General features: G+C 33.1%; 1 protein-coding gene across 6 annotated transcripts in view; it reads left to right on the plus strand.

Moving 5' to 3' along the window:
- Phtf2 (putative homeodomain transcription factor 2) overlaps nucleotides 1-22,123 on the plus strand; it is a 130,652-nt gene that overhangs the window by 17,647 nt on the left and 90,882 nt on the right. For 5 of the 6 annotated variants that reach the window (XM_015488396.2, XM_048786209.1, XM_048786208.1 and 2 more), the window contains exon 2: nucleotides 10,195-10,274. The exons of the other annotated variant lie outside the window; for it this stretch is intronic. In XM_015488396.2, the coding sequence (XP_015343882.1) occupies nucleotides 10,230-10,274 (45 nt within the window). In that variant the 5' untranslated portion in view covers nucleotides 10,195-10,229. The remainder of the gene's footprint in view (nucleotides 1-10,194; nucleotides 10,275-22,123) is intronic. 6 annotated transcript variants of the gene reach the window in all.

Raw genomic sequence — 22,123 nt, forward strand, 5'->3', positions numbered from 1 at the left:
TCCCTTTAGTATGTATATATTTATTTATTCATATCAGTATGCAGTGATAGATTGATATTTTAAACTTTTGCCAATGTTCCTATAATTCTTTGAGCATTTTCTTACTTTCTGACCTAAAACCTGTACTGTCTCTTCTCTAGCCCTGTAATCAGACATTTCTTTAAGGAGTGTGGATTCCTTTTACTATGGAATAGTTCTAGAGATCTGGTTGCTAGGTGTGTTTATTGCTAGTGAAGAGTCATTGCTTCTAGGCCCTCTCAGTGAACATAGTTAAGAGTGTGTGTGTGTGTGTGTGTGTGTGTGTGTTTTTTGGTACTGGGGATTCAACCCAGGGACACTCATTCACTGAATCACATTCCCAGCCCTTTTTATATTTTATTTTGAGACGGGATCTTGCTAAGTTGCTTAGGGCCTTGCTAAGTTGATGAGATCCTCCTGCCTCAGCCTTCAGAGCTTCTGGGATTATAGGCATATGCCATTGTGGCCAGCTAAATGTGTATGTTTAAGTATATATGTGGGGGATATATGTAACATATCTTAATTTTCAGAAAGGGTTATTTATTTAACTGGCATCATGGCTACCAAAAATAAAGTGAATATAGTCTTTGGCTATATGACCAACTAGTCATGTCTTTATTAAAAGAAGTTGTGGCATACACCTGGAATCCTAGCAGCTCAGGAAACTGAGGCAGAAGCATTGCAATCTTGAGGCCAGTCTCTGCAATTTAGTGACCTGTTTCAAAAAAAAGCAGGGGTTGAGTGGTAGAAGTGCCATTGGGTTTTTTTCACATGACTTGTTGGTCATTTGTATTATCTTCTTTTGAGAAATGTCTGTTCAGATCATTTGTCCATTTTAAAATTTGATGCGTTTTTTTTTAAAAACTGTTTGAATTCCCTATATATTCTTGATATTCCTTGTTAGATGTATAATTCACAAATATTTTCTCCCATTCTGTAGGTTGTGTCTTCATTTTTTATTATTTACTCTAAAGAAGATTTTTTTTGTTTGTTTGATGGAGCCCCATTTATCGATTTTTGCTTTAGTGTCAGTTTTTATGCTAGCACCATGCTATTTTGATTACTATAGCTTTGTAGTATGTTTTGAAATCAAGTATTATGATGCCTATAGTTCCCTCCCCCCCCAGGTGGTCAGTATTGCTTTGGGTTCTTTTGTGGTTTCAAACAAATTTTAGGAGTGTTTTTTTTCTATTCTGTGAATTATGTCATTTCCGTTTTGATAGGAGTTTCATTGAATCTAAGATCACTTTGAGCAGTGTGGACATTTTAACCGCATTAATTCTAGTAGTCCATGGGTCATCTGTCTGTCTGTCTGTTTGTTTGGTTCTTTCTTTCTCTTTCTTTCCTTTTTCAATTTCTTTCATCAGTGTTTTATAGTTTTTTTGGGGGGTGGGGTATTGAGGATTGAACCCAGGAGTGCTTAACCACTGAGCCATATCCCAAATCCCCTGTATTTTATTTAAAGAAAGGGTCTTGCTGAGTTGCTAAGTGTCTTGCTAAGTTGCTGAGACTGGCTTTGAAATTGCAGTCCTCCTTCCTCAGCCTCCTAAGCTGCTGGCATTACAGGTGTGCACCCCCATGCCCGACCTTATAGTTTTAATTGTAGTGTTCTTTTGCTTCTGTAGTTAAATTTATTCCTATTTTTAGTAGCTATTGTAAACGGGACTCCTTTCTTGATTTCTTTTTCTGCTAGTTCATTTGGTGTATCAGAATTACTCCTTTTTTTATATCAATCTTATATCCTACATCTTCACTGAATTGGTTTATCAGTTCTAGCTGAAAGCAGGAAACAGAATGAGGCAAGAGAACAAAAGAGCTTTCTCCAACTGAAAGTTCTGTTTAACACTTGTCCTTGTTTTGGAACCAGAACAAAGTCAACAAAGTTGTGACTATACCTACCTGTTAGAAATGTTAGAAAAGATTTATATTTGGGGCAATAATGTGCTATGTGTGTATGTGTGGGTGGATGCTGTTATTGAACCCAGGGTCACTACCACTGAGTTATATCCTGACCCTTTTTAATTTTGAGACAGATTATCTCCAAATTGCTCAGATTGGCCTTGAACTTGCAATTCTCTTGCCCTAACCTCTCAAATAGCTGATGTGCCAACATTTTTGACTGAAAAAGAGGAAGGTGGAATAGTGTGAGTTAATTAGCAGTCTGCCACGCCAACCAAGTTGCTAATCAGATACACAGGAAGAAAGCTGGAGTATGGCTCAGTGGTAGAAAGTTTGCCTCACATGTATGAGGCCCTGGGTTCGATCCCCAGCATCTCTCTTACCCACACACAAAGAAAAGAAAGACAGAAAAAAAGGGGAAAAAAAAACAAAACAAGTTGATGTTTGTAACATGTAAGAGCTCAGGGAATGTAGCACTCCTGAGCCTTTCTTGACAAATATTACTTACCATAAGTAGTAGTAATGTACTATATATCAAAGAAGCTAAAAGACAAGATTTGGAAAGTTTTTACCAAAAGGAAATGGTAAATGTTTGAGGAGATAGATATGCTTAACATGATTTGAACATGACACATGCGTACATGTATTGAAATATCACATGAAATCCCACAAATATGTATACTTTGTCAATTAAAAAAACTAAAAAAGAATGATGTTTAATGATTAAATCAAGTCAACCTCAAATAAATAAAGAATAAACAGTAATAATTTCAGGCTTAGTGAAGCCATTGTAAAATAATCAGTGGTGAAGGTCTGAGCTTGTAGCTCAGCGGTAGAATGCTTGCCTAGAATGTATGAGTCACTGGATTTGATCCTTAGTACCACATAAAAATAAATAAATAAAATAAAGGTATTGTGTCCATCTACAACTAAAAAAAATTATATTAAAAAAATCAGAACTGAGTCCCATTTAAATGTGGAAGAAAACTGAACAACTTTGAGAATGTTGATTGTAGAATTAAATCTCTCTTTTTTTGGTGCTGCGGATCGAACCCAGGGCCTCATGCATGCCAGGCAAATACTCTACCCATGAACCACATCCCCACCCTGAGAATTAAATCTTAATACTACTAAGTGTTCAAGATTTATAAGCAATAATTAGGTCTTTGGAGGAAGTATAAACTTGTTTATTATGTCATTTTCATAGCAGGGAATCATTAGGCATAATAAAATGTTGAAATGTAGCAAAAAGTTGAAATCATTGTGGATTTATTAAAGAATGATTTTTAAAACCTTTATTTATTTTTAATTAGTTAGGGGTCTCACTGTTTTGCCCATTCTGGCCCTGAACTCCTTAATTCAAGCTTCCTAGGTAGCTGGGACTACAGGCATGTCCCTCCCCACCCAACTTTAAAGGATGAGTTTTGTCACTCTGTTTTTTAATGCTAGAAAGATCTTTGAAGAGTTAAATACCTCTTGTGGTAAAACATCTAAAAGTTCCTGAGTTCTTTCAGTTTTTCTTTTCTTTTCTGTAGAGTTCATGGAAATTTTTTTTTAATTTAATAAAAAGTATACGTGCTTATTTTAATAAATTAAAGCTATTTGAGCGAATGTAGAAAACCTGATTGTTTTTCTCTCCATTTTCCATTCTCACCCATCATTCCTCCCTTACCCCTTTAAAGATTTGCAGAGGAATATCCATCCAGTCTGTTCTCTGCTTAAAGAAGTTAATAAGGATTTGTGTGTTTATTTTATAAAAATATCATATTCTTCATTGTTCTGTACCTTTAAAAAACATCTCTTATACTCCTATTAGTTATTTTTTCCATTTGCTGGCAGTTCTGCAATAAGCAGCTTTGTACAGGTATACCAAGAGTTAAATGCATTTCTCTAGTGTTAAGGATGAAAGATATAATCATTTAAAATTCTGATAGTTAATGTTAAGGTTCCCTTTTAAAAAGCTGTTCTAGGGCCTGGCATTGTGGCTCAGTGGCAGAGCACTTGCCTAGCATGTGTGAGGCACTGGGTTCAATCCTCAGCACCACATACAAATAAATGAGTAAAATAAAGATCCATCAATATAAAAAATAATAATAATAAAAAGCTGTACTAGTAGAAATAGTTCTTGGCATAAAGAAAAAACTAGCTCATAAATACTACTAATACTACTACACTATTATTACTTTTAAATAAAAGTGCACATTTTGGCTGATCATAGTGGTGCATGCCTATAATCCCAGTGGATTGGGAGGCTGAGGCAGGAGGATAGTTGAGTTCAAAGCCAGCCTCAGCAAAAGTGAGGTGTTAGGCAGCTCAGTGAGACCCTGTCTCTAAATAAACTATAAAAGAGGGCTGGGGATGTGGCTCAGTGATTGAATGTTCAATCCCTGGTATCCAAAACAAAAGAAATAAACAAAAAAAAACCCCAAAACACCAAACCCCACATTTCTTCCATACTTAATAGCACTGGATTTAAAATTTTGCCAACCTTATGATAAAGACCTAATTATTTTTATTATATATGTCTTTGAATACTAGTGAAGCTGAGCTGTCAACGCCCCCCACCCCCTTCCATTTTTTAGGCTTTTAATGTCTTCCTTTGTGAATTGTCTGTTGTATATCCCTTTGCTAGTTTTCTGTTAAGCTTATAATTTTCTTATTTATTTGTAGGAGTTTTTAAAATAATTTGGATAGCAATCCTTTGTTTTCAGTTGCAGGCCTTTTGCCCATTTGATTTGTCTTTCAACATTGTTTATAATATTTTTGAAAGAAGTACTACATTTTGATGTTGTCTCTGAGGAGATTTACATAAATTACCTTTAAAAAATAAGATTTGTTCCATTTGGTCTAAGTTTCTATTATTTTAAATTCCTTATATGTAACATGAATTTATCTAATATTAATATTCTTGAGTGTGTCAGTAAAAGTATAGAGAGGAACTCTTGTACATTATTGGAGTTGTTGCTTGTTTAATCTTAATTGAGTTGTGAAATACTTGGCCTAGATGTACTGGTGAGAAACTGAGGCCCAGTGAACTTACTAACTTATTCAGGAGCATACAGTTCTTAGTATCAGAACTTGGATCTAGAACTCATTTCTCCTTATTCTTAGTTATTGCTTTTTCCTCTCTCTACTTTCTCTATTGCATATTATAGAGTACTACATAGTGAGACACAGAGGAAGAATGATGCCCCCTGTTTTCTTCAAGGGTATTTACATATTACTTAGCATGTCTAAGGACCCTGGTTTGAGCCTCAGCACTGCAAAAAAAAAAAAAGTGTTTACCATATGATCAAGTGACCTGTGTGGCTGGGTTTTTGTTGTTGTTGTTTTGCATTTTTAGTTAAATGAAAATTTTTTTTAGTTTAGATAAATACCAAAAGAGAGACATCAGGCTGCAGCAGTTTTTATTCCATTGTGTACTTGTTAAGGAAGCTTTATATTGGAAGAAGTAAAGTGGGATGAGTAGAGAAAAGAACAATGAGAATAATGGGAGTGAGTGGGAATAAAGTGTTTTGTAAGGATAGTGATAGTCATCATGGAACAAATAAATTTGTTTCAGAATGAGGGAGGTACATTGTAAAATTATATAGTATATGATAGAGTAAGTTTTGATAACATCAGGGATAATTAAAAACCTGACAATTTTTTTTACTACATCTGTACAGAGAACACTCTTGGACATTATTATATTTGATAGAATCTAGAAAGGTAGACTTCATATATTATTTTGTAATAATCATTTTTTTCCTCCAATATGGTCTTTGGCATCATAAGTGCATTCTTTGTGGAAATTTATATACTAAGGAGTAAATCCAGATATTTTGATAGGTATGATGATTAAATTAGTATAAAGGAGAGAATTGCACAAAGTAACTCCCTATAGCAAGATTTAAGTATCATACGTACAGTTAGCCCTTTGGTTTTAGAATTGGATTATTTCCATATTGTAACACACATTCTTAGATCAGATGAGTTCTAAAAAAAAAAAAAAAAAAATTTACATTCTGTATCAAGCTACCCAGTACAACTTTTTTTTTTTTTTTTTTTTTTTTTTTTTTTTTTATGGTTCTGGGGATTGAACCCAGGGCCTTGTGCATGAAAGGCAAGGACTCTACTAACTTAACTATATCCCAGCCCCCAGTACAACTTTTTTGTGCTGCATTTCCCTCTGTATATTAACTTTAATGTCACAATTTAACATGAAAAAAATTGTATAACATAACATATCCTGACAATAGAGACTATAAAACTATATATTCCTGTGCTGTTATTGAATCAAAGAAATTGGAAAGGCTTTAGTAATAGTCTTTATATCCACAAAAGCATTTGTTGGTATATCAATCTTATTTATACTAGTGTAAAATTATTTATTTTTATTTTTGTTTAATGTTTACTTGTGAAATTTAGGTGTCTGCGTGTGTTTTGTCAGATGTCTGATTCAGAAACCTATCTTAGCATGCTGTAAAACCTGTTTTAAAAATAGGTAAGAGCCACTTGGTGTCACTGAAAGGTTGTTGACACAATGGAAAAACTATTAAATGAGTTTGCAGAGCACCTCATTACTGAAGAAAGGGGTTTTTAAATTGGAAAATTGAATTTTTGTTTCTGTAGATCCACATAAATATAATTAAAAATATACAGGACACTTTATATATCTAAATATTGTTAGATCTTTGAAATTTATTTCTGAGTATAAGTTGGTGTAAACCAAAATGTATTTTTAAAAAATTGGCTTTAAAATTGTCTTGTTTTGAGGCAGGCAATTTTTTTTTTCATTTTTATTGAAGATTTTCCTTTTCTTTTTGTTTTAATACTATTGTTCATATGGAAACTTTTAAATATTCCCTATATATAATATCTCATAAACTTAATAGATTGGGTGATTAAAAACCCTTTTACATTTTTTATATGAAATGTATTCTATATTCTTGGGGAATTAGGAGAGGGGATTTTTGTCCTGGTAGATAATCTGGAAATTTGTTTTCAATAAAGATTGGCTAAAGTGAAAGGAAGTAAATAAATATTCTCGTATTTTTGTACCATTTATTATAGTTTGGGGGGATGTCACAATGGGCAAAAGGTGCAACATCTGCAGTTGAGGGGAGAGATAAAAAATGTTCATGAGCTTCTGCCCTAATCAATGTTTTATTCACTCAAATCACTCAATACAATTTCACTCTATAGGTTCTTAATCAAGAAAACGACAATCCTAATGCTAGGCACTGCAATAGACATAATCAATTCACAGTAGACAATTCTAGATTAATTAATTCACAGCAAACAATTCTAGATTAATTCTAAGCACTACAGACACACTTAATCATGACAGGCTAATGACAGACATTCCCTCTGTGTGCTAAGTTCAAATGTCAGATCAAAAGTCTCAAGCCTTAGGCTTTAAGTCCAGCAGATGCACACTCACTCAGACCCAAGTGATCCGGTCCAGAACCAAGGCAGGCTTCTTCTGGTGTGGAGTGGAAGGCTGGTTGAGGAGAGGGTCATAGGGAGGAGTTGGGGCTTTCACCAGGGTCAAGATGTTGCTGTAGAGTTTGAGAGCATTGAGGAAAATGCAGAGGATCAGCACTGATGAAAAGTATTGGGATGTCAGTCCAGGTCCTCATTAGGCTCTCAGCGTGAAGGCATCATTGTCATCTGGCTGACTGTCTGTCCATTTGCTTTATTATTTATACTAAATTTGGGGGCTTTTGACCCCCCCCCCCCTTCAGTCTTTATCAGCTGCCACCTGAGCTCTCAGTGACATCATCTACCGTGGGGTTAAAACATCTGGTCTGGTGGTCCCCACCTGGATCTTTTCACTTTTCTCTCATACCTGCCTTTTCCTAGTTTGTGCCTGAGGGCCATACTGGAGGCTCTGTTAGGTGTGCCTGGTGAGACTGCTGGTTTCAAACTGGAGTTTTAAAATGGAGTTGCTTAGGCTCAGGCCTAAGGCCATCCTCACAGGGGAGGAGGTCACCATTGTCTTGACAAATGTAATGAGGATATGAATAATATTGTAATGAACCATCCTTTAACAGAATCAAATTGATTAAATGAGTTATCTCCAAAACCTTCTAGAAGAGAAAAACCAAAATGGGAGATTTTAAGTCGGTAAAGGAAAGCTTCCTTAAAAAATCCTTGTGAGAGAAATGAAGGTAGCTACACCTAACCAAGAAACTTCAGATGAGGTGAACTTTGAAATCTAAATAATTCATGTGTATGTCATTGAGAATTGACATTGTGATCTTATGATAATGAGGGAGCTATTTTTATTTTCAGTGTCAACAAAAACTTATTATTCAGTGTATTCCTGCTCTCAGTTATTTTCCATGTTTTAAAAAAGAAATATAGGGGCTGGGGATGTGGCTCAAGCGGTAGCGCGCTCTCCTGGCATGCGTGCGGCCCGGGTTCGAGCCTCAGCACCACATACAAACAAAGATGTTGTGTCCGCCAAAAAATATTAAAAATTCTCTCTCTCTCTCTCTCTCTCTCTCTCTCTCTCTTTTTAAAAAAAATAAATAAATACTTCCCAGTATTTATATGGATTGGGGAATTTTTTAAATACAAAAGCTAATTATAAAAATACTTACAATTGGGTAATCTGTATGTTCTGGATTGTGGTAGGCATTTTATGTACATTGTTTATTGCTCACAAAACTTTATAAGACGTAAAGAACATGTATTTCCATTTTGAAAGTGAAAGAAACTGAGGTTCAGAGAGATTCAATGACTTCTTCAGTATTAGATAATGAATAATGGACCTGATACTTGAATCTTGGTCTTTTGATTCTGTGATCCTTTTCTTTCCATTATATCAGGGTATTTGGCAGGAATTTCAAAACGGTTTGCTTGGCTTGGATTTTTTTTTTTTTCTAACTTTGCTTAGATTTGATCTGTTAAAGATAGAATCAATATCTTAGGAAAGGTAATAAAATAATGTGGTCTATAACACTTATAAGAAAAATATAAGAATTAAGTAAATTCTGCTTTAAATTTTAGGTGTTGATCATCTGACATTTGAACTTTTTTTCTGTGTGTAGGAAGTACTGAGGATTGAGGGGGCTCTACAACTGAGCTAGACTCAGCCCTTTTTATTTTGAGACAGGGTCTTGCCAAAGTTGTTGAGGCTGGCCTTGAATATGAGACCCACCTACCTCCTCCTCTGGAGTAGCTGGATTACTGGCAAGTAGCACAGAACCTGGCCTGACATCTGAATTTGATAATACTTTTCATTATGTTTGAATCCTAATATGTTAAAGAAGCATACATGGTCCCAAGAATGGTATATAAAATCTGTGATATTTTGGTATACTGTGGCAAACTATACAGTAGCATTTCTATAGTAGCAGATCTGTACGGGCTCAACAGGGTCCCTCACTCCCATGATTTCCCTGAGAGCTTGTGTGGTTTTGGATGATCTAGCTTTTGCAATAAGTGCTAGGCCAGTATCTGCTTCTTTTGAACCTGTTTTTAGCTTATCCTTAACATCATAAAAAGAGGTGCTGTACATGCCAGTGTCATCTTATGACTAGAGTAGTATTCTAGAGTTAACTGGAATCAGTTTGAAATTTCCTCAAAGGTTAAGGAATTATTGCATTTACTACATAATACTGTTTTAGAAAAATACAAGAAAGATACTTTTGAGATGTTCTGTGGTAAATTTCTAAATATAGCAAACTATGTTATCTGGGAAAACTTTAATGTTTGTTATTCCTTTATAAATAACTCTATATTGGCATAGTATTTAACATAAATTTTAAACTTTTTTGGTTTAAAATTTAATTTTAGTTCAATTTTGTGATTACTGATTATCAAAGAAAATAAAATATGATTATAAATATTAGCATCTTTATAAATCCATCTTTCAACAACAATAATTTCTAGTTCCTTGACAGAAACTATAGTAAAACTTATCTATTACTGAGTGAATGAATTGATTTCTATTATAGGTGAATTTGTGAATGAAGAATTTCCAGTAAAACCTGGGAAATTCTGAAATTTATTTCAAAGGTTTATTTTTCTTAAAAACCAATTCAACCTATTATTAAAGGACATTGAAGATTGTGTATTCATGCAAAAGAACCTTTTATTATGACAACTGATTTTTGTTTACTTAAGAGAAGCTGTTGCTAAAATAGTAATGAGGAAGGGTGTAATCTAAGTATAGTCATACACCCCTTGCTCTGCAAGTAACCAGAGTCCTGCGTATGCAAGTTGTTCAGGCTTCTTTTGGAATGTGGAAGTAAAATCATTTGCATATTTTTCTCTCTTGTACAGCTTAAAATGACGAATGTGTAATTTCAGTGGAATAAATGGCGTCCAAAGTCACAGATGCTATAGTCTGGTATCAAAAGAAGGTAAGTTGATAGTCAAATCTTTTAACCTTTTAATTGTTTTCATTCCAAAAATTTATGTTTATTTTATGATATAGATTTCATGTCAGATATTACCTAAAATAATGACCAAATAGATGTTAGGATTTTGAATGGAAGGGAAGATTATTTTGGTTGTCCTTGTGCTTATTTTACTTCTAAATAAATTAGATGATGCCTAAAAATATTTTTCTCCACATTTTACTCCACATTATCAAAGTAGCTAGAACTAATTACTATGAATTCAATATAAACCAAATCTCCAGGATTATGCATATAATTAGAATTATATTAAAATATCTCGTTTTTATATTTTTTCAGGTGAAAGCTAGGATAGCACAACTATTATAATTTTATTACTATTTTATGTCAAGAGTTTAGTTTTCAGTATGTGTTCACTGTAAATTATAGTTCAACAGCTGATTTTTTTCAGTAAAAAAAGCTATTGAGGGTTGTATTTTCCAAACTGAAGCATTGAAATGTTTATTTTGATGTTTCAGAATTAGTTTTCATAATTACTTAATATGCTGTGTCATTCTATATATTTCAAAATAAGTTTATCAATGTAATGTTTTGTTTATAAAGTCCCAAAGAAAAATGGAGCTCTTTTGAAAATACAGTAGTAGAAACAGTAGATTCTTTACTCTTAGAGTGTTTATATTCCTTAAAATGTATGTTGTTTTTTGAATTATGTTTGTTTTCACATCTTAAAATCTTTTTGATGCATTATTTCAGATTTTTGTTAACAAAATATAATTATACATTTAAAGCTTTTTCCCTGTGAGGGAAATTAGACAATTTTTAAATTTAGTTGAATTGAAAGTAAGTGGTAATGAAAATATTTTAAAGATTAGACAAACCTAAGAATATAGTCTGTCTTTGGATATGTTATCAGTGCTTTCACTTAAGTAAGCAGTAAATTGAAAGTATTGATTCTGACGTATGATTAATCCAGCCCTTGTGGTTCTGTATTAATGTCGTGTCAGCTTTTAAATTTCCAGTCAGTCAGTTTGCTAAAGAGATAAATAAAAGAAAAAAATTAAAAATTTTACATTTATCTTTGAGTTTTTCTCTTTCCTAATTTCTACCTACAGAAGTAATGTTTTTAAAAACATTTTGTCTATCTGGATTTTTATGTTAAATATTTAAAACTTTATTGAAGGCCATTTATAGAACATACTTACCTGGCTGACATTTCTTGGGTTTGGAGGGTTTGAAATATTATACTCACATACGTTAGCACAGTAATGCCTTTCTTACTCGAGAGTCATTTACCTAGCAGCATATTTTCTAGAGCAATCATAACAAATATCACAAAATATACCAGCAAATATCCTCACATTTTTAAAAAAATATTTTTTAGTTATCAGTGGACCTTTATTTTATTTATTTATATGCGGTGCTGAGAATCTAACCCAGTGCCTCACACATGCTAGTCAAGAACTCTACCACTGAGCCAAAACCCTGGCCTCGTATCCTCACATATGTAGGTAGTTACCAGAACTAGTAGCTAGATTTCATCTGTTCTATTTTTTTTCTTTTGCTTTTAAATTTGGTTTACTTGAAGAATTGCACATGAATGCTTTGAAAGATTATTGTTTCAAGGCTTATTGGAAAAAAATAAATAACAAGCCCCAATACTATATATAGTACCTTTCCCTACCCTTGCCGGTCTCTGATTTCTGTTCCCCATGGCAATCATTTGAAATTCCTGATAGCTCAGTATTTCTCAAACCAAAATCCTGTCATTTCTCATTTCTAGTAGGGGATTGAGAAGAGAGGGATTGCAAATATGGGGCATGGAATTTTGGTTTTCATAGTTACTTTGAGGGTAATATTAGCATTTGTGGCTAGCAGTCAGATACTAAATGTCATGCAGTTCCTGGAATTAAGGTCTGTAACCTTTTTTCTGTGAAGGCCTACCTAGTAACTGTTTTAGGTTTTGAAGTTTGTAAACACTCTGTTTACAAATAATCAACTCTACTTTTTAGTACAAAATCGGCCATAGACAGTGTGTAAAATGAATCACATGGCTGTATTCTCATAAAACTTAATTTACAGAAACAGACAAAAGAGTTATATTTCCTAAGTTGCTAACTTCTGTTCTATGACAGCCACATGTAACAAAGAATTGTGCAAAATGCAATAGTGTCCTGTTGAATAACATTGATGGTTTTTTATTGTAGTTATAATTTTAAACATCCCTACCTTTTCTTTTCTTGGTCATTTCATAGTAGGTGTTAGTTGTTGATTTCTTTCTGATCTTATGATAAGGATTTAGCTTTTTAAAATAAACTTCCCCAAATATGATATGTCAAGAGCTTTATAATGTTTTGAACAACCAATAAAAAAAAATAAAATAAAAAAAATAAATAAATAAAATAAAATAAACTTCCCCAAAAGCCGCCATCTCCTCCATCCTCTCAATGACTAAAAAGTTTGGTTAAATCAGTGTTCACTGTTTACATTATTATGTTTGTGTGTGTATCATTTAGAACTGTATCCTGTAGTGTATTGTGATAATAAATTCAGTCTGCTACCTTTTTTTTGGCTTGGTTTTTTGAATTCTTCAAATCTCTGATAAAACTGTCAAACTTCTTTTGTTGTAGTCAGTCACATTCAGGTATTCTCTGAGTTCTTTTTTCCCTTTCTTGTGAACAGTCCTCCTAGAACTGTTTTTCCTCCTGTGTTCTACTGGATGGATTGTTCTCACGTTTTGCCTAAGGTTTTCTATCTTGGTGTTTTCTTTTGCCATTAGCTTGAGAGTTCCTCTTATTGTTCTTAGGTTATATAGATTTGCTTTTCTCTCAAGCTTATTAAAAATTCTTTTAAAACGTATTTATGTGTCAGTGAAAAGAAGGCTTAAGTCCGGAAAATGATATTTGCTGACTTTTTAACCTTAGGCAAATAATTGCATTTATCTGAACTTCAATTTCTATTTCTGTCCATTTACTAGATAATGGCCTATAACCTCTTTTCAATCATGGGTCCTTTTGTGATGAAAGCTGAGGACCTCATTTTGAGAAAAATGTATGTGATGTTCACACCACAGATTGTCACCTGTGATTTGGAACTTAGGTTAAGATGTCCTGGATTACAATATTTAAAAAATTTTAGTAATTAAAAAAAAAGTTTTAGGGTTTTTTAATTTTGTGACTATCACCATTCAGTAGTACCTATCCTATACTGGATAGTATCATTATAAATAAAAATGAAGAAACATTCACCTTCATTTTCTTGAATATTTGTTTGACTTACTTTGGAGTTACCTTTCTCTACTAGAGAATGGTGACATTTTCATATTTTTCTTTTGAGTACTGATTACTCGTTAGTCCCCAAAGCCTTTACTTGTAGACTCTTTTGAACAATGAACTCTGATATTAGATATGAAATTTCTGGAGAAAATAAAAATAAATTATTTTAAATTGTACATATGTATTAGCTAGTCGTGGTGGCACACATATGTTAATCCCAATGGCTCAGAAGGCTGAGATAGGAGGATCACAAGTTTGAGGCCATTCTCAGCAATTTAGTGAGGCCCTAAAGAATTTAGCAAGACCCTGTATCATGTGTGCACACACACGTGTATAAAGAAAAATAATCATAAAAATAAAATGTATATAGTATATAAAAGTTCAATTTAAGTATAAGGTATTTTTAATAAATTATTCTATGCATGGTTTGAGATTTTTGAAGGCTCTTAACTAATTTTAAACATAATTGTATACTATTATAGCCAACATAATCATGAATAACTTGGAAGTTCCTATTGTTACAAAGTAATTTTCATTTATTATCTTGGAGGAGTAGTCATGTGATAGGAATGGTAACAGGAGAAATTAGGATTGTTTTTGGTTAATTATAGGCTGTTGAGTGTTTTTTATAACAAAATACTCTGCTTTTGTATTTCTAGTTTATCATTTTTTTTTTCTTTTTTGGGGGATGGGTACTGGAATTAAATCCAGGGGTGCTTAATCATAAGCTACTCTCCTACTTTTGTTTCTTATTTTGAGACAGGACCTCGATAAGTTGCTTAGAACCTTGCTAAGTTGCTGAGGGGGGCTTTGAATTTGAGATCCACCTGTTTTAGGCTCCCTAGCCACTGGGATTACAGGCAAGATAATCTGAGGGAAAAACTATCCCAAATCTTCTCCTGGCATCTGGTGAGCTGAGCTTTGGTATTTCATCATTATAGGTGCATTCTTCTAATCTCTGTTTCCATCTTCACATGGTCTTATTTACTCTGTTTCTGTGACCTGTCTGCTTCTTGTAAGGACAGCACTCATTGGATTTAGGGTCCATTCAAGATAAGAGCTCATTTGAAATCCTTAATTACATCTGCAGAGAGCCTATTTCCAAATAAGATAATGTTCTGAAGTTGTAGCAGATACCATTTAACATGCTGCAGAAGCATATAGCTAAAGCATATATTGTCTTCAGTGAATTCCATGTGGAAATGTTTAGCTTTATTTCTTCTGTGTAGCTGTATCCCATACAACCAGCATCGAACTGAATGAGAGAAGATGAGGATACTAAATATTTTCTTCATCTTCTTAGAAGATTGTCAGTCATTTAGCCCCTCTAAAGTGTTAAGGGATGTTTGTGCTGAACTGTTTTGTGCTTTTAGTTATTAACTACATGAATATTTGGAATCATTATCTAAAATCTGTTAGGGGACTGGCAATATAGCTCATTTGGTAGAATGTCGTCTTCACATGCACAAGGTCCTGGGTTCAATCCCCAGCTCCACACACACAAAAAAACAAAACTATTATGATGTATGTCTTACTTATTATAAATAAAAATAACATTTCACTTTTTAAAAAAGTACATACAATTTAAACCAGAGTTTACTTTTCTCAGTGTTTTATCTTGGAGGGTTGTCAGAACTACTTAGTGATAAATTATTGGCTAACTCTTAATGCTGATTGATAGTTTCTGTGAGGTCCAAAAATATTGAATAGAAAATATGCATTTAAGTGTCTATAAAATATTAATCCATTGTTTCATTCATAAAGTCGTAGCATAAAGTTGTAGCTGGGCACAGTGGCGCATACCTGTAATCCCAGTGGTTTGGGAGGCTGAGGCAAGAAGATCACGAGTTAGTTAGTTCAAAGTCAGCCTCAGCAACAGCAAGGTGCAAAGCAACTCAGTGAGACCCTGTCTCTAAATAAACTACAAGATAGGGCTGGGGATGTGGCTCAATGGTTGAGTGCCCCTGTATTCAATCCCCAGTATCTCCCATCCCCTAAAAAAAGTTGTAGCAGCTAAGTGTGAAGTTTTAAAAATTCAAATTCATTGAAAACAAATGTGTGAAAAAAAATATATTTTTTTCTGTAATTCAGACTATTGAAAAGCCATCCCTCTCTTTTTGTATTGAGGCTAATTTTATACAACAGTTTAGATTGATTATGTGTTGGAAAACATATATAACTTTTCTGAGTAATCCTAGGTTAAGTACTTTATTTACTAAACTAGGGTGAATTTCTTAATTTACCTAAGCTTATTTTCTTCAGTATTATACTGTGTACAGGTACTACTGGCTCAAAAAAAAAAAAAAAAAAGAAAGTCTGAGAAGAGAATCCTTTTAGATCAAGAAGCTTTGGGGTACTATTGCATAATATGGTAACTGTAGATAACAGTTATGTACTGAACATTTTAAAAAGCTAAAAGGATTTTGAAAGTTTCCATCATTTAAAAAACAAAATAAATGTTTAGGGAGATAACTTTGTGTAACCTGATTCAAACATATATAGTGTATACATATATTGAACATTACATGCTGCTTCATTATCTATGTGCAACTTTTATATTTTTGTGTTAATATTTAAAAAAGAATCTTTTAAGATTGCTATGTTGATAAAATCAGACTTATAAACACTAAGCACAGTGCTTGGTGTATAGTAGTTATTCCATTAATATTACTATAGCAGTTCCTTTCCCTTCTCTTCACTTTTGCTGAATATGGACTGTTATTGATAGTATATTTAGTTCCTTAAAGGTTGTGGTTAATTTTTTTTTTTTAGTTGTAGATGAACACATAGTATTTTTATTTTTATGTGGTGCTGAGGATTGAAGCGTTTTACCACTGAGTTACAGCCCCAGCCCCAGTTGTAGTTAATTTTTAAAAATTGAGCATTTCTGTGTCTGCTAAAAGAGAAAAAAAAAAAAAAACAGCATTAGAGAAAGTGGTCAGTTTTCTTTTGTGTTTTTTGAGAATCCTATACCTGTATCTTATTTCTCTTTCTCTCTCTCTCTCTCTCTCTCTCTCTCTCTCTCTCTCTCATTCTTTGCTTTATTTTTTAGCACAAAGTAGGTTTTCCTTGCTATGTGTCATTCTTTATCTGGAGTACTTTGTTTTCATTGTAAAAAGCAGTATTTTGGGAAGGAACAACAAAACAAATAATTCATTGGAAAGTGAATAGTGTAGATACATAGGAGGGCAGATATAGTTTAAGTTTACCACCATTTTACTTTACATGGTAATTTTAGAGAAGCACTATACTGTTTAGTGAATTTACCAGTTTTTTTTTGTTGTTGTTGTTGTTGTTTTTTTTTTGTGTGTGTGTGTGTGTTGCTAGGGATTGAAACCATGGCCTTGTGTATTCAAGGCAAGCACTCTTCCAACTGAGTTATATCCCCAGCCCAAGATATCTTTTTTTAAATGACCAGACTTCTTTTAAGTTTGACTGTTTCCAAAAGCTCTTTAACACTGCAAATGGAACAGAAATGATCATTTTCTAATGTTATCCCTATGTGATTATCATTGTCTATTATTTATGACTTTGATCTATCTGTCCTCCTTTAATTTGAATTGTTACTTGTACAACCTTATTTTGATTTTGTTGTTTAATTAGTAGAATTGTTGGTAAAAGAATTATATTTCTCTACTGCAAAACCTGAGAAAAATCTTCTCTTTGGCAAATATTTGGGTCTCCAATGAAATGATTTTGCTATAATTCAGCTCTTTCCATGATTCAGAAGCCCTCATTTCTTTTTTCCCTCCTGAAGGAATCACTGAGTTTACTTTGTGCTAGAATCTAACTTTTTACTAAAGAATCAGAAAATATAGAGTGGCTTTAAAGGTAACTTAGAAGTGAACCTTTCAAGTATCTTTATTTTACAGACGAGAAATAGATACTGAGAAAGAAGGGAGCTCAAAGTATTATTGTCTTGCTCCTCCCTTTTAATCTGATCTAGAGATTTTGTCAACTTTACCATGAGTTACAGAATTTCTTTTTGAGCTACTAGTACCTGAACACAGTATAGATAGCAGAATCAATTCCCATGAGTAAAGAAAATGGAAAAATAGAAAAAAGCCTTATACTGTTCTCTAGCCATAACTTCTGAAATATTACAAGGTAATATTTACATATTTGAAAGGTCATATTCTTTACTTCTGCATATAAAGGTACTGGGTTCATTAAAATAATATTAGTAGAAAATTCTTTATCTGTATTTAAGTTTTTTTGAGATAGCTTTTCATCACTATCAGGCATTATGAATACATAAACATTCAAGTACTTAATCTCTTATTAGTTGAATATTTGGTAATAGGAGATTTTTGTTTTGCAAATATCTTGGAATATTAGAAATAGGAATTTCTACATAGTACATAATTTTTTGGAAATGCTTCAGTCATTTGCTTATGTTTTTCCTTTTTAAATAAATTAGTTATTCCATTAAATGAAAGCACTGTTTGCCTACAGCAGTTGTCAGAAACAGTGCCTAAATATTAGTCATTTTTACAGAGGTATAAGGAGATCCAAGAAACCATATTTGAATAAAGTTATTTAATGAATAATGCTTCTTACACCTGTTAGGTATCAGAAGGAAAATTATGACATACTGGAAAACTAGTTTCTAACCTTTTTTTATACTCTGCTGAGTAAATTCAAAATAGAGGTATTAGTCAAAGATATATTTGGCAGTCAAATTCTAAATACCTCGCATTACTTTAACCATGGAACAGACATAGTGGTAAAATAAGTTGGTACATTACCAATTAGGCAAATGCCAGCTTTGAAAGGCTTGAAAGAGACTAAAACACTGTTGTTAGCCTGCCATGTATTTATAGTTCTATAAAGAATGACATTTACAAATGCTGTTTAGCAGGGTAACTTAGAAACTAAATTGTTCTCTGCCAAATACCCCATAGAGTTTATTAAAATACAATCTGTTTGATTCAGTACCCAGGATTGATTCAGAGAATGAAATGCTGGAAGATATATAACCTAAAAGTTTCCCATTTGAACTTTGACACAGATTAAAATTCTTTTATATATTTTCCTGACAATTTTAAGTAAAAAATTGCTTCATTTTGCTTTCTGTTTTTGATGTCTTTACTCCCCTTCTCCTTTTCCCTCCCTGTCTGTAATGGCATTAGAATGATAAAGAGTACTAGTTTACCTGGTTTATGGAGAAGGAGGTTATTGCAATCTCTATAAATAGGTAAAAGAAGTATATTAAATTATTAATATTATTACAATTTAATTTTTTAGACTTTTGCAGAATCCAGATGAGGTCTTATTTTTCCAACCTTCCAAATGGTAGGCAGGAGAATATATTTTTAATTATTGCCTTTTGGGGGGGGCAGGGAAGTCTATTCTGACACTTTGTTTTATGGTTTCGTTTTATCTACTAGTAGAAAACTGGGAGGCAAAGCAATCATTAAGTAGAGGTTCATTATATTGACTGAATATAGGGAAAATTCAATACATTTAATTTTAATAGTAGTTTTATTTTTAGAATAAAAGACTTTTATTATCAAGACATACATTTTCTCTCTTTCTCCCCTCCCCCCCAAAAAACTAATGTCTTGGTGGTATTTGTACCCATGTATATATATTTGAATAATATTTATGATGGGCCTATATGTCTCAGGCACTGATTTCTTTCTTTCTTTTTTTTTAGTTGTTGATGGACCTTTATTTTATTAATTTATTTATATGTGGTGCTGAGAATCGAACCCATTGTCTCACATGTGCAAGACAAGTGCTCTACCACTGAGCCATAACCCCAGCCCTCAGGCACTGATTTCTTATGATGGGTCCACATATACAAGAAACTCTTGATTCATAGAAAAAGTAATGTAAATAAATGTTGTACTTTATGGTTAAGTATTTACAACAAAGCTATAACTTTAAAGTGTTATGGGAACTCAAAAGTTTTTTTCTAAATTTTTTCTTCCATTCACCATTCTGTTACTGCTTTCATTTTCTACATATTTCTCAAATCTTCTGTGATCTTCCTTCATTCTTATTCCAGTTATTTTCTCTTCATACCCACAAGAGTGATTTATCTTAACAAAAATTTGATCTTGTCCCTTAACCTATTTAACACTTTAAGGCTTCCTTTCACATATGATATAAATTTAAAGCTTGTTCTCAAAGCCTTTAAAGATCTTTATGATTTAGTTCCAGTTACTTTGTAGTCTCATTGCTTATCCCTTTCAGACTTTAACTATTCTTACCTTTTTTTGATGGTATTAGGGGTCTAACCCAGGGACACTTTACCACTGACTTATATCTCCAGCCCTTTTAAAAATTTATTTTGGCTGGTGGGACTGCAGATTGGTGCAGCCAATTTGGAAAGCAGTATGGAGATTTCTTGGAAAGCTGGGAATGGAGCCACCATTTGACCCAGCTATTCCCCTTCTTGGTCTATTCCCTAAAGACCTAAAAAGAGCATGCTACAGGGACACTGCTACATCGATGTTCATAGCAGCACAATTCACAATAGCAAGACTGTGGAACCAACCTAGATGCCCTTCAATAGACGAATGGATAAAAAAAATGTGGCATTTATACACAATGGAGTATTACTCTGCATTAAAAAATGACAAAATCATAGAATTTACAGGGAAATGGATGGCATTAGAGCAGATTATGCTAAGTGAAGCTAGCTAATCCCTAAAAAACAAATGCCAAATGTTTTCTTTGATATAAAGAGAGTAACTAAGATCAGAGTAGGGACGAAGAGCAGGAGAAGAAGATTAACATTTAACAGGGATGAGAGGTGGGAGGGAAAGGNCAAGCTCCTTGATCCATTTTGAATTCACTTTTGTGCATGGCGAGAGAAAGGGATTCAGTTTCATTTTGTTGCATATGGATTTCCAGTTTTCCCAGCACCATTTGTTGAAGATGCTATCCTTCCTCCATTGCATGCTTTTAGCCCCTTTATCAAATATAAGATAGTTGTAGTTTTGTGGATTGGTTTCTATTGTCCTTAATGATTGTTATATTTTGGCTTCTGAGTCTCTTTGATGTGACTGTAGTAATATTTGACTGTACTCCTTGAGGAAACAAGTTTCAATGGAAATGATCTTGCCTGCATAGGGGCAGAGACAGAAAAAACTACAGAGAGATCTTTATTTATCCTTTTCTACCATCCTAGATATAAACATCCTTAGATGTACATGCTATGTTCATGCTAAACTAAATGTATTCTACTTCACCTAACAACAGTTCTGTGGGAATCTCTTTTATAATATCAATTAGTCTTCTTCCTCTATGTTTCAATGGTATTGTTTTATCATAGCACTTATCACAGCCTGACTTGAAATATAATTAATCTTCTTGGCTAATACATGAGGGTAAGAATCATTATCTCCATTATTTTAGTGGCTTACCTCATAGTTGGTTCTTGGTAAATGTTTGCTGCTTTGATAACGGCGCTATCAGAAGACAATATTCATATTGAACTTTTAGTTTATATAGTTCTTCATTCTTAAATTGAGTACCATGATTATATTAGGTATTAAATATCATACTTTACCCTGTACATTTCTCAAAATGTATTCTGCATAAAGTTAGTAAGCATTAGTAGAATAAAAGAATTTTATGGTCAAATCAGTTTGGGAAATATTGAGTGAAGGAAAGGTAAACAAGTTTTATGATTATAGAAATTCACAATGCAAATAATATGCAGTGTGACTAAGAGAAAACATTTCTATTTTTTCTTTTTTACTTAATTTTTTCTGAGTATCATCCTTATGGACATACTTAGGAAAATGCTGGTCTGTGGATAAAATGTTGCATAGAGTGTAGAACAGTGGATGGACATATAATTGAACGTCAGAACTTGGATTTCTGTCCCCAAATACTAAGTTGAAAACCTTCTGATGTCTCTTCAAACCTCAGTTGTCTCAATAATAAAAGAAGTACTAGTCCGTACAGTTTAAGATCGCAAATTCTTTACAGTGTGTTTGACAGAGATTAGTATGTTGACACAGTTTTATGTAGATAAGTAGTTCATTCTCAATTTAATACTATAAGTGAATATTTGATTTCTTCCTCTTCTCAGTTTTCTCTATCTAATTCTCCATAGTGAAGATAAAAGGTCTAACTTCCAAAGGCCTGCCTAAAGTCATCCTTAGTAGAAATTCTGGAACTACCTGGACTCTTGTAATTACAGCAACCTATTTCTCCTCCTTCTCCCTTCTTTTCCTTCTCCTCCTCCTCTTCCTCCTTTTCTTTTTCTTTTTAACCAGCTTTATTGAGACATGTTTGGTGTATAAGAAACTGCATCTGTTCAAAATGTACAATTTAAGAAATTTTAAGCAAAATATTTCTTGACCAGTGATGAAAATGGTTGAGATTCCTTAGATTTTTATTCTGGAAGACCTAAACTAAGCACCCAGAACAGTTTATCTTAACTTTTTCACCATTTTATTTTACCCTCTGTAGGTAATTGGAAGGAAGCCAAAAAAGTTTTGGAAAAGTCAAATCTGTTTTATAGTCTCATTTTTTTTTTTTTTATTTCTAGTGAATGAGCAGCAATAATATGTTAGTTTTTTTTAATACAAAGATATTTAGATAACTAAGATAGGTTGG

Source organism: Marmota marmota, unplaced genomic scaffold, assembly GCF_001458135.2.
Source record: "Marmota marmota marmota unplaced genomic scaffold, marMar, whole genome shotgun sequence".
NCBI lineage: Eukaryota > Metazoa > Chordata > Mammalia > Rodentia > Sciuridae > Marmota > Marmota marmota.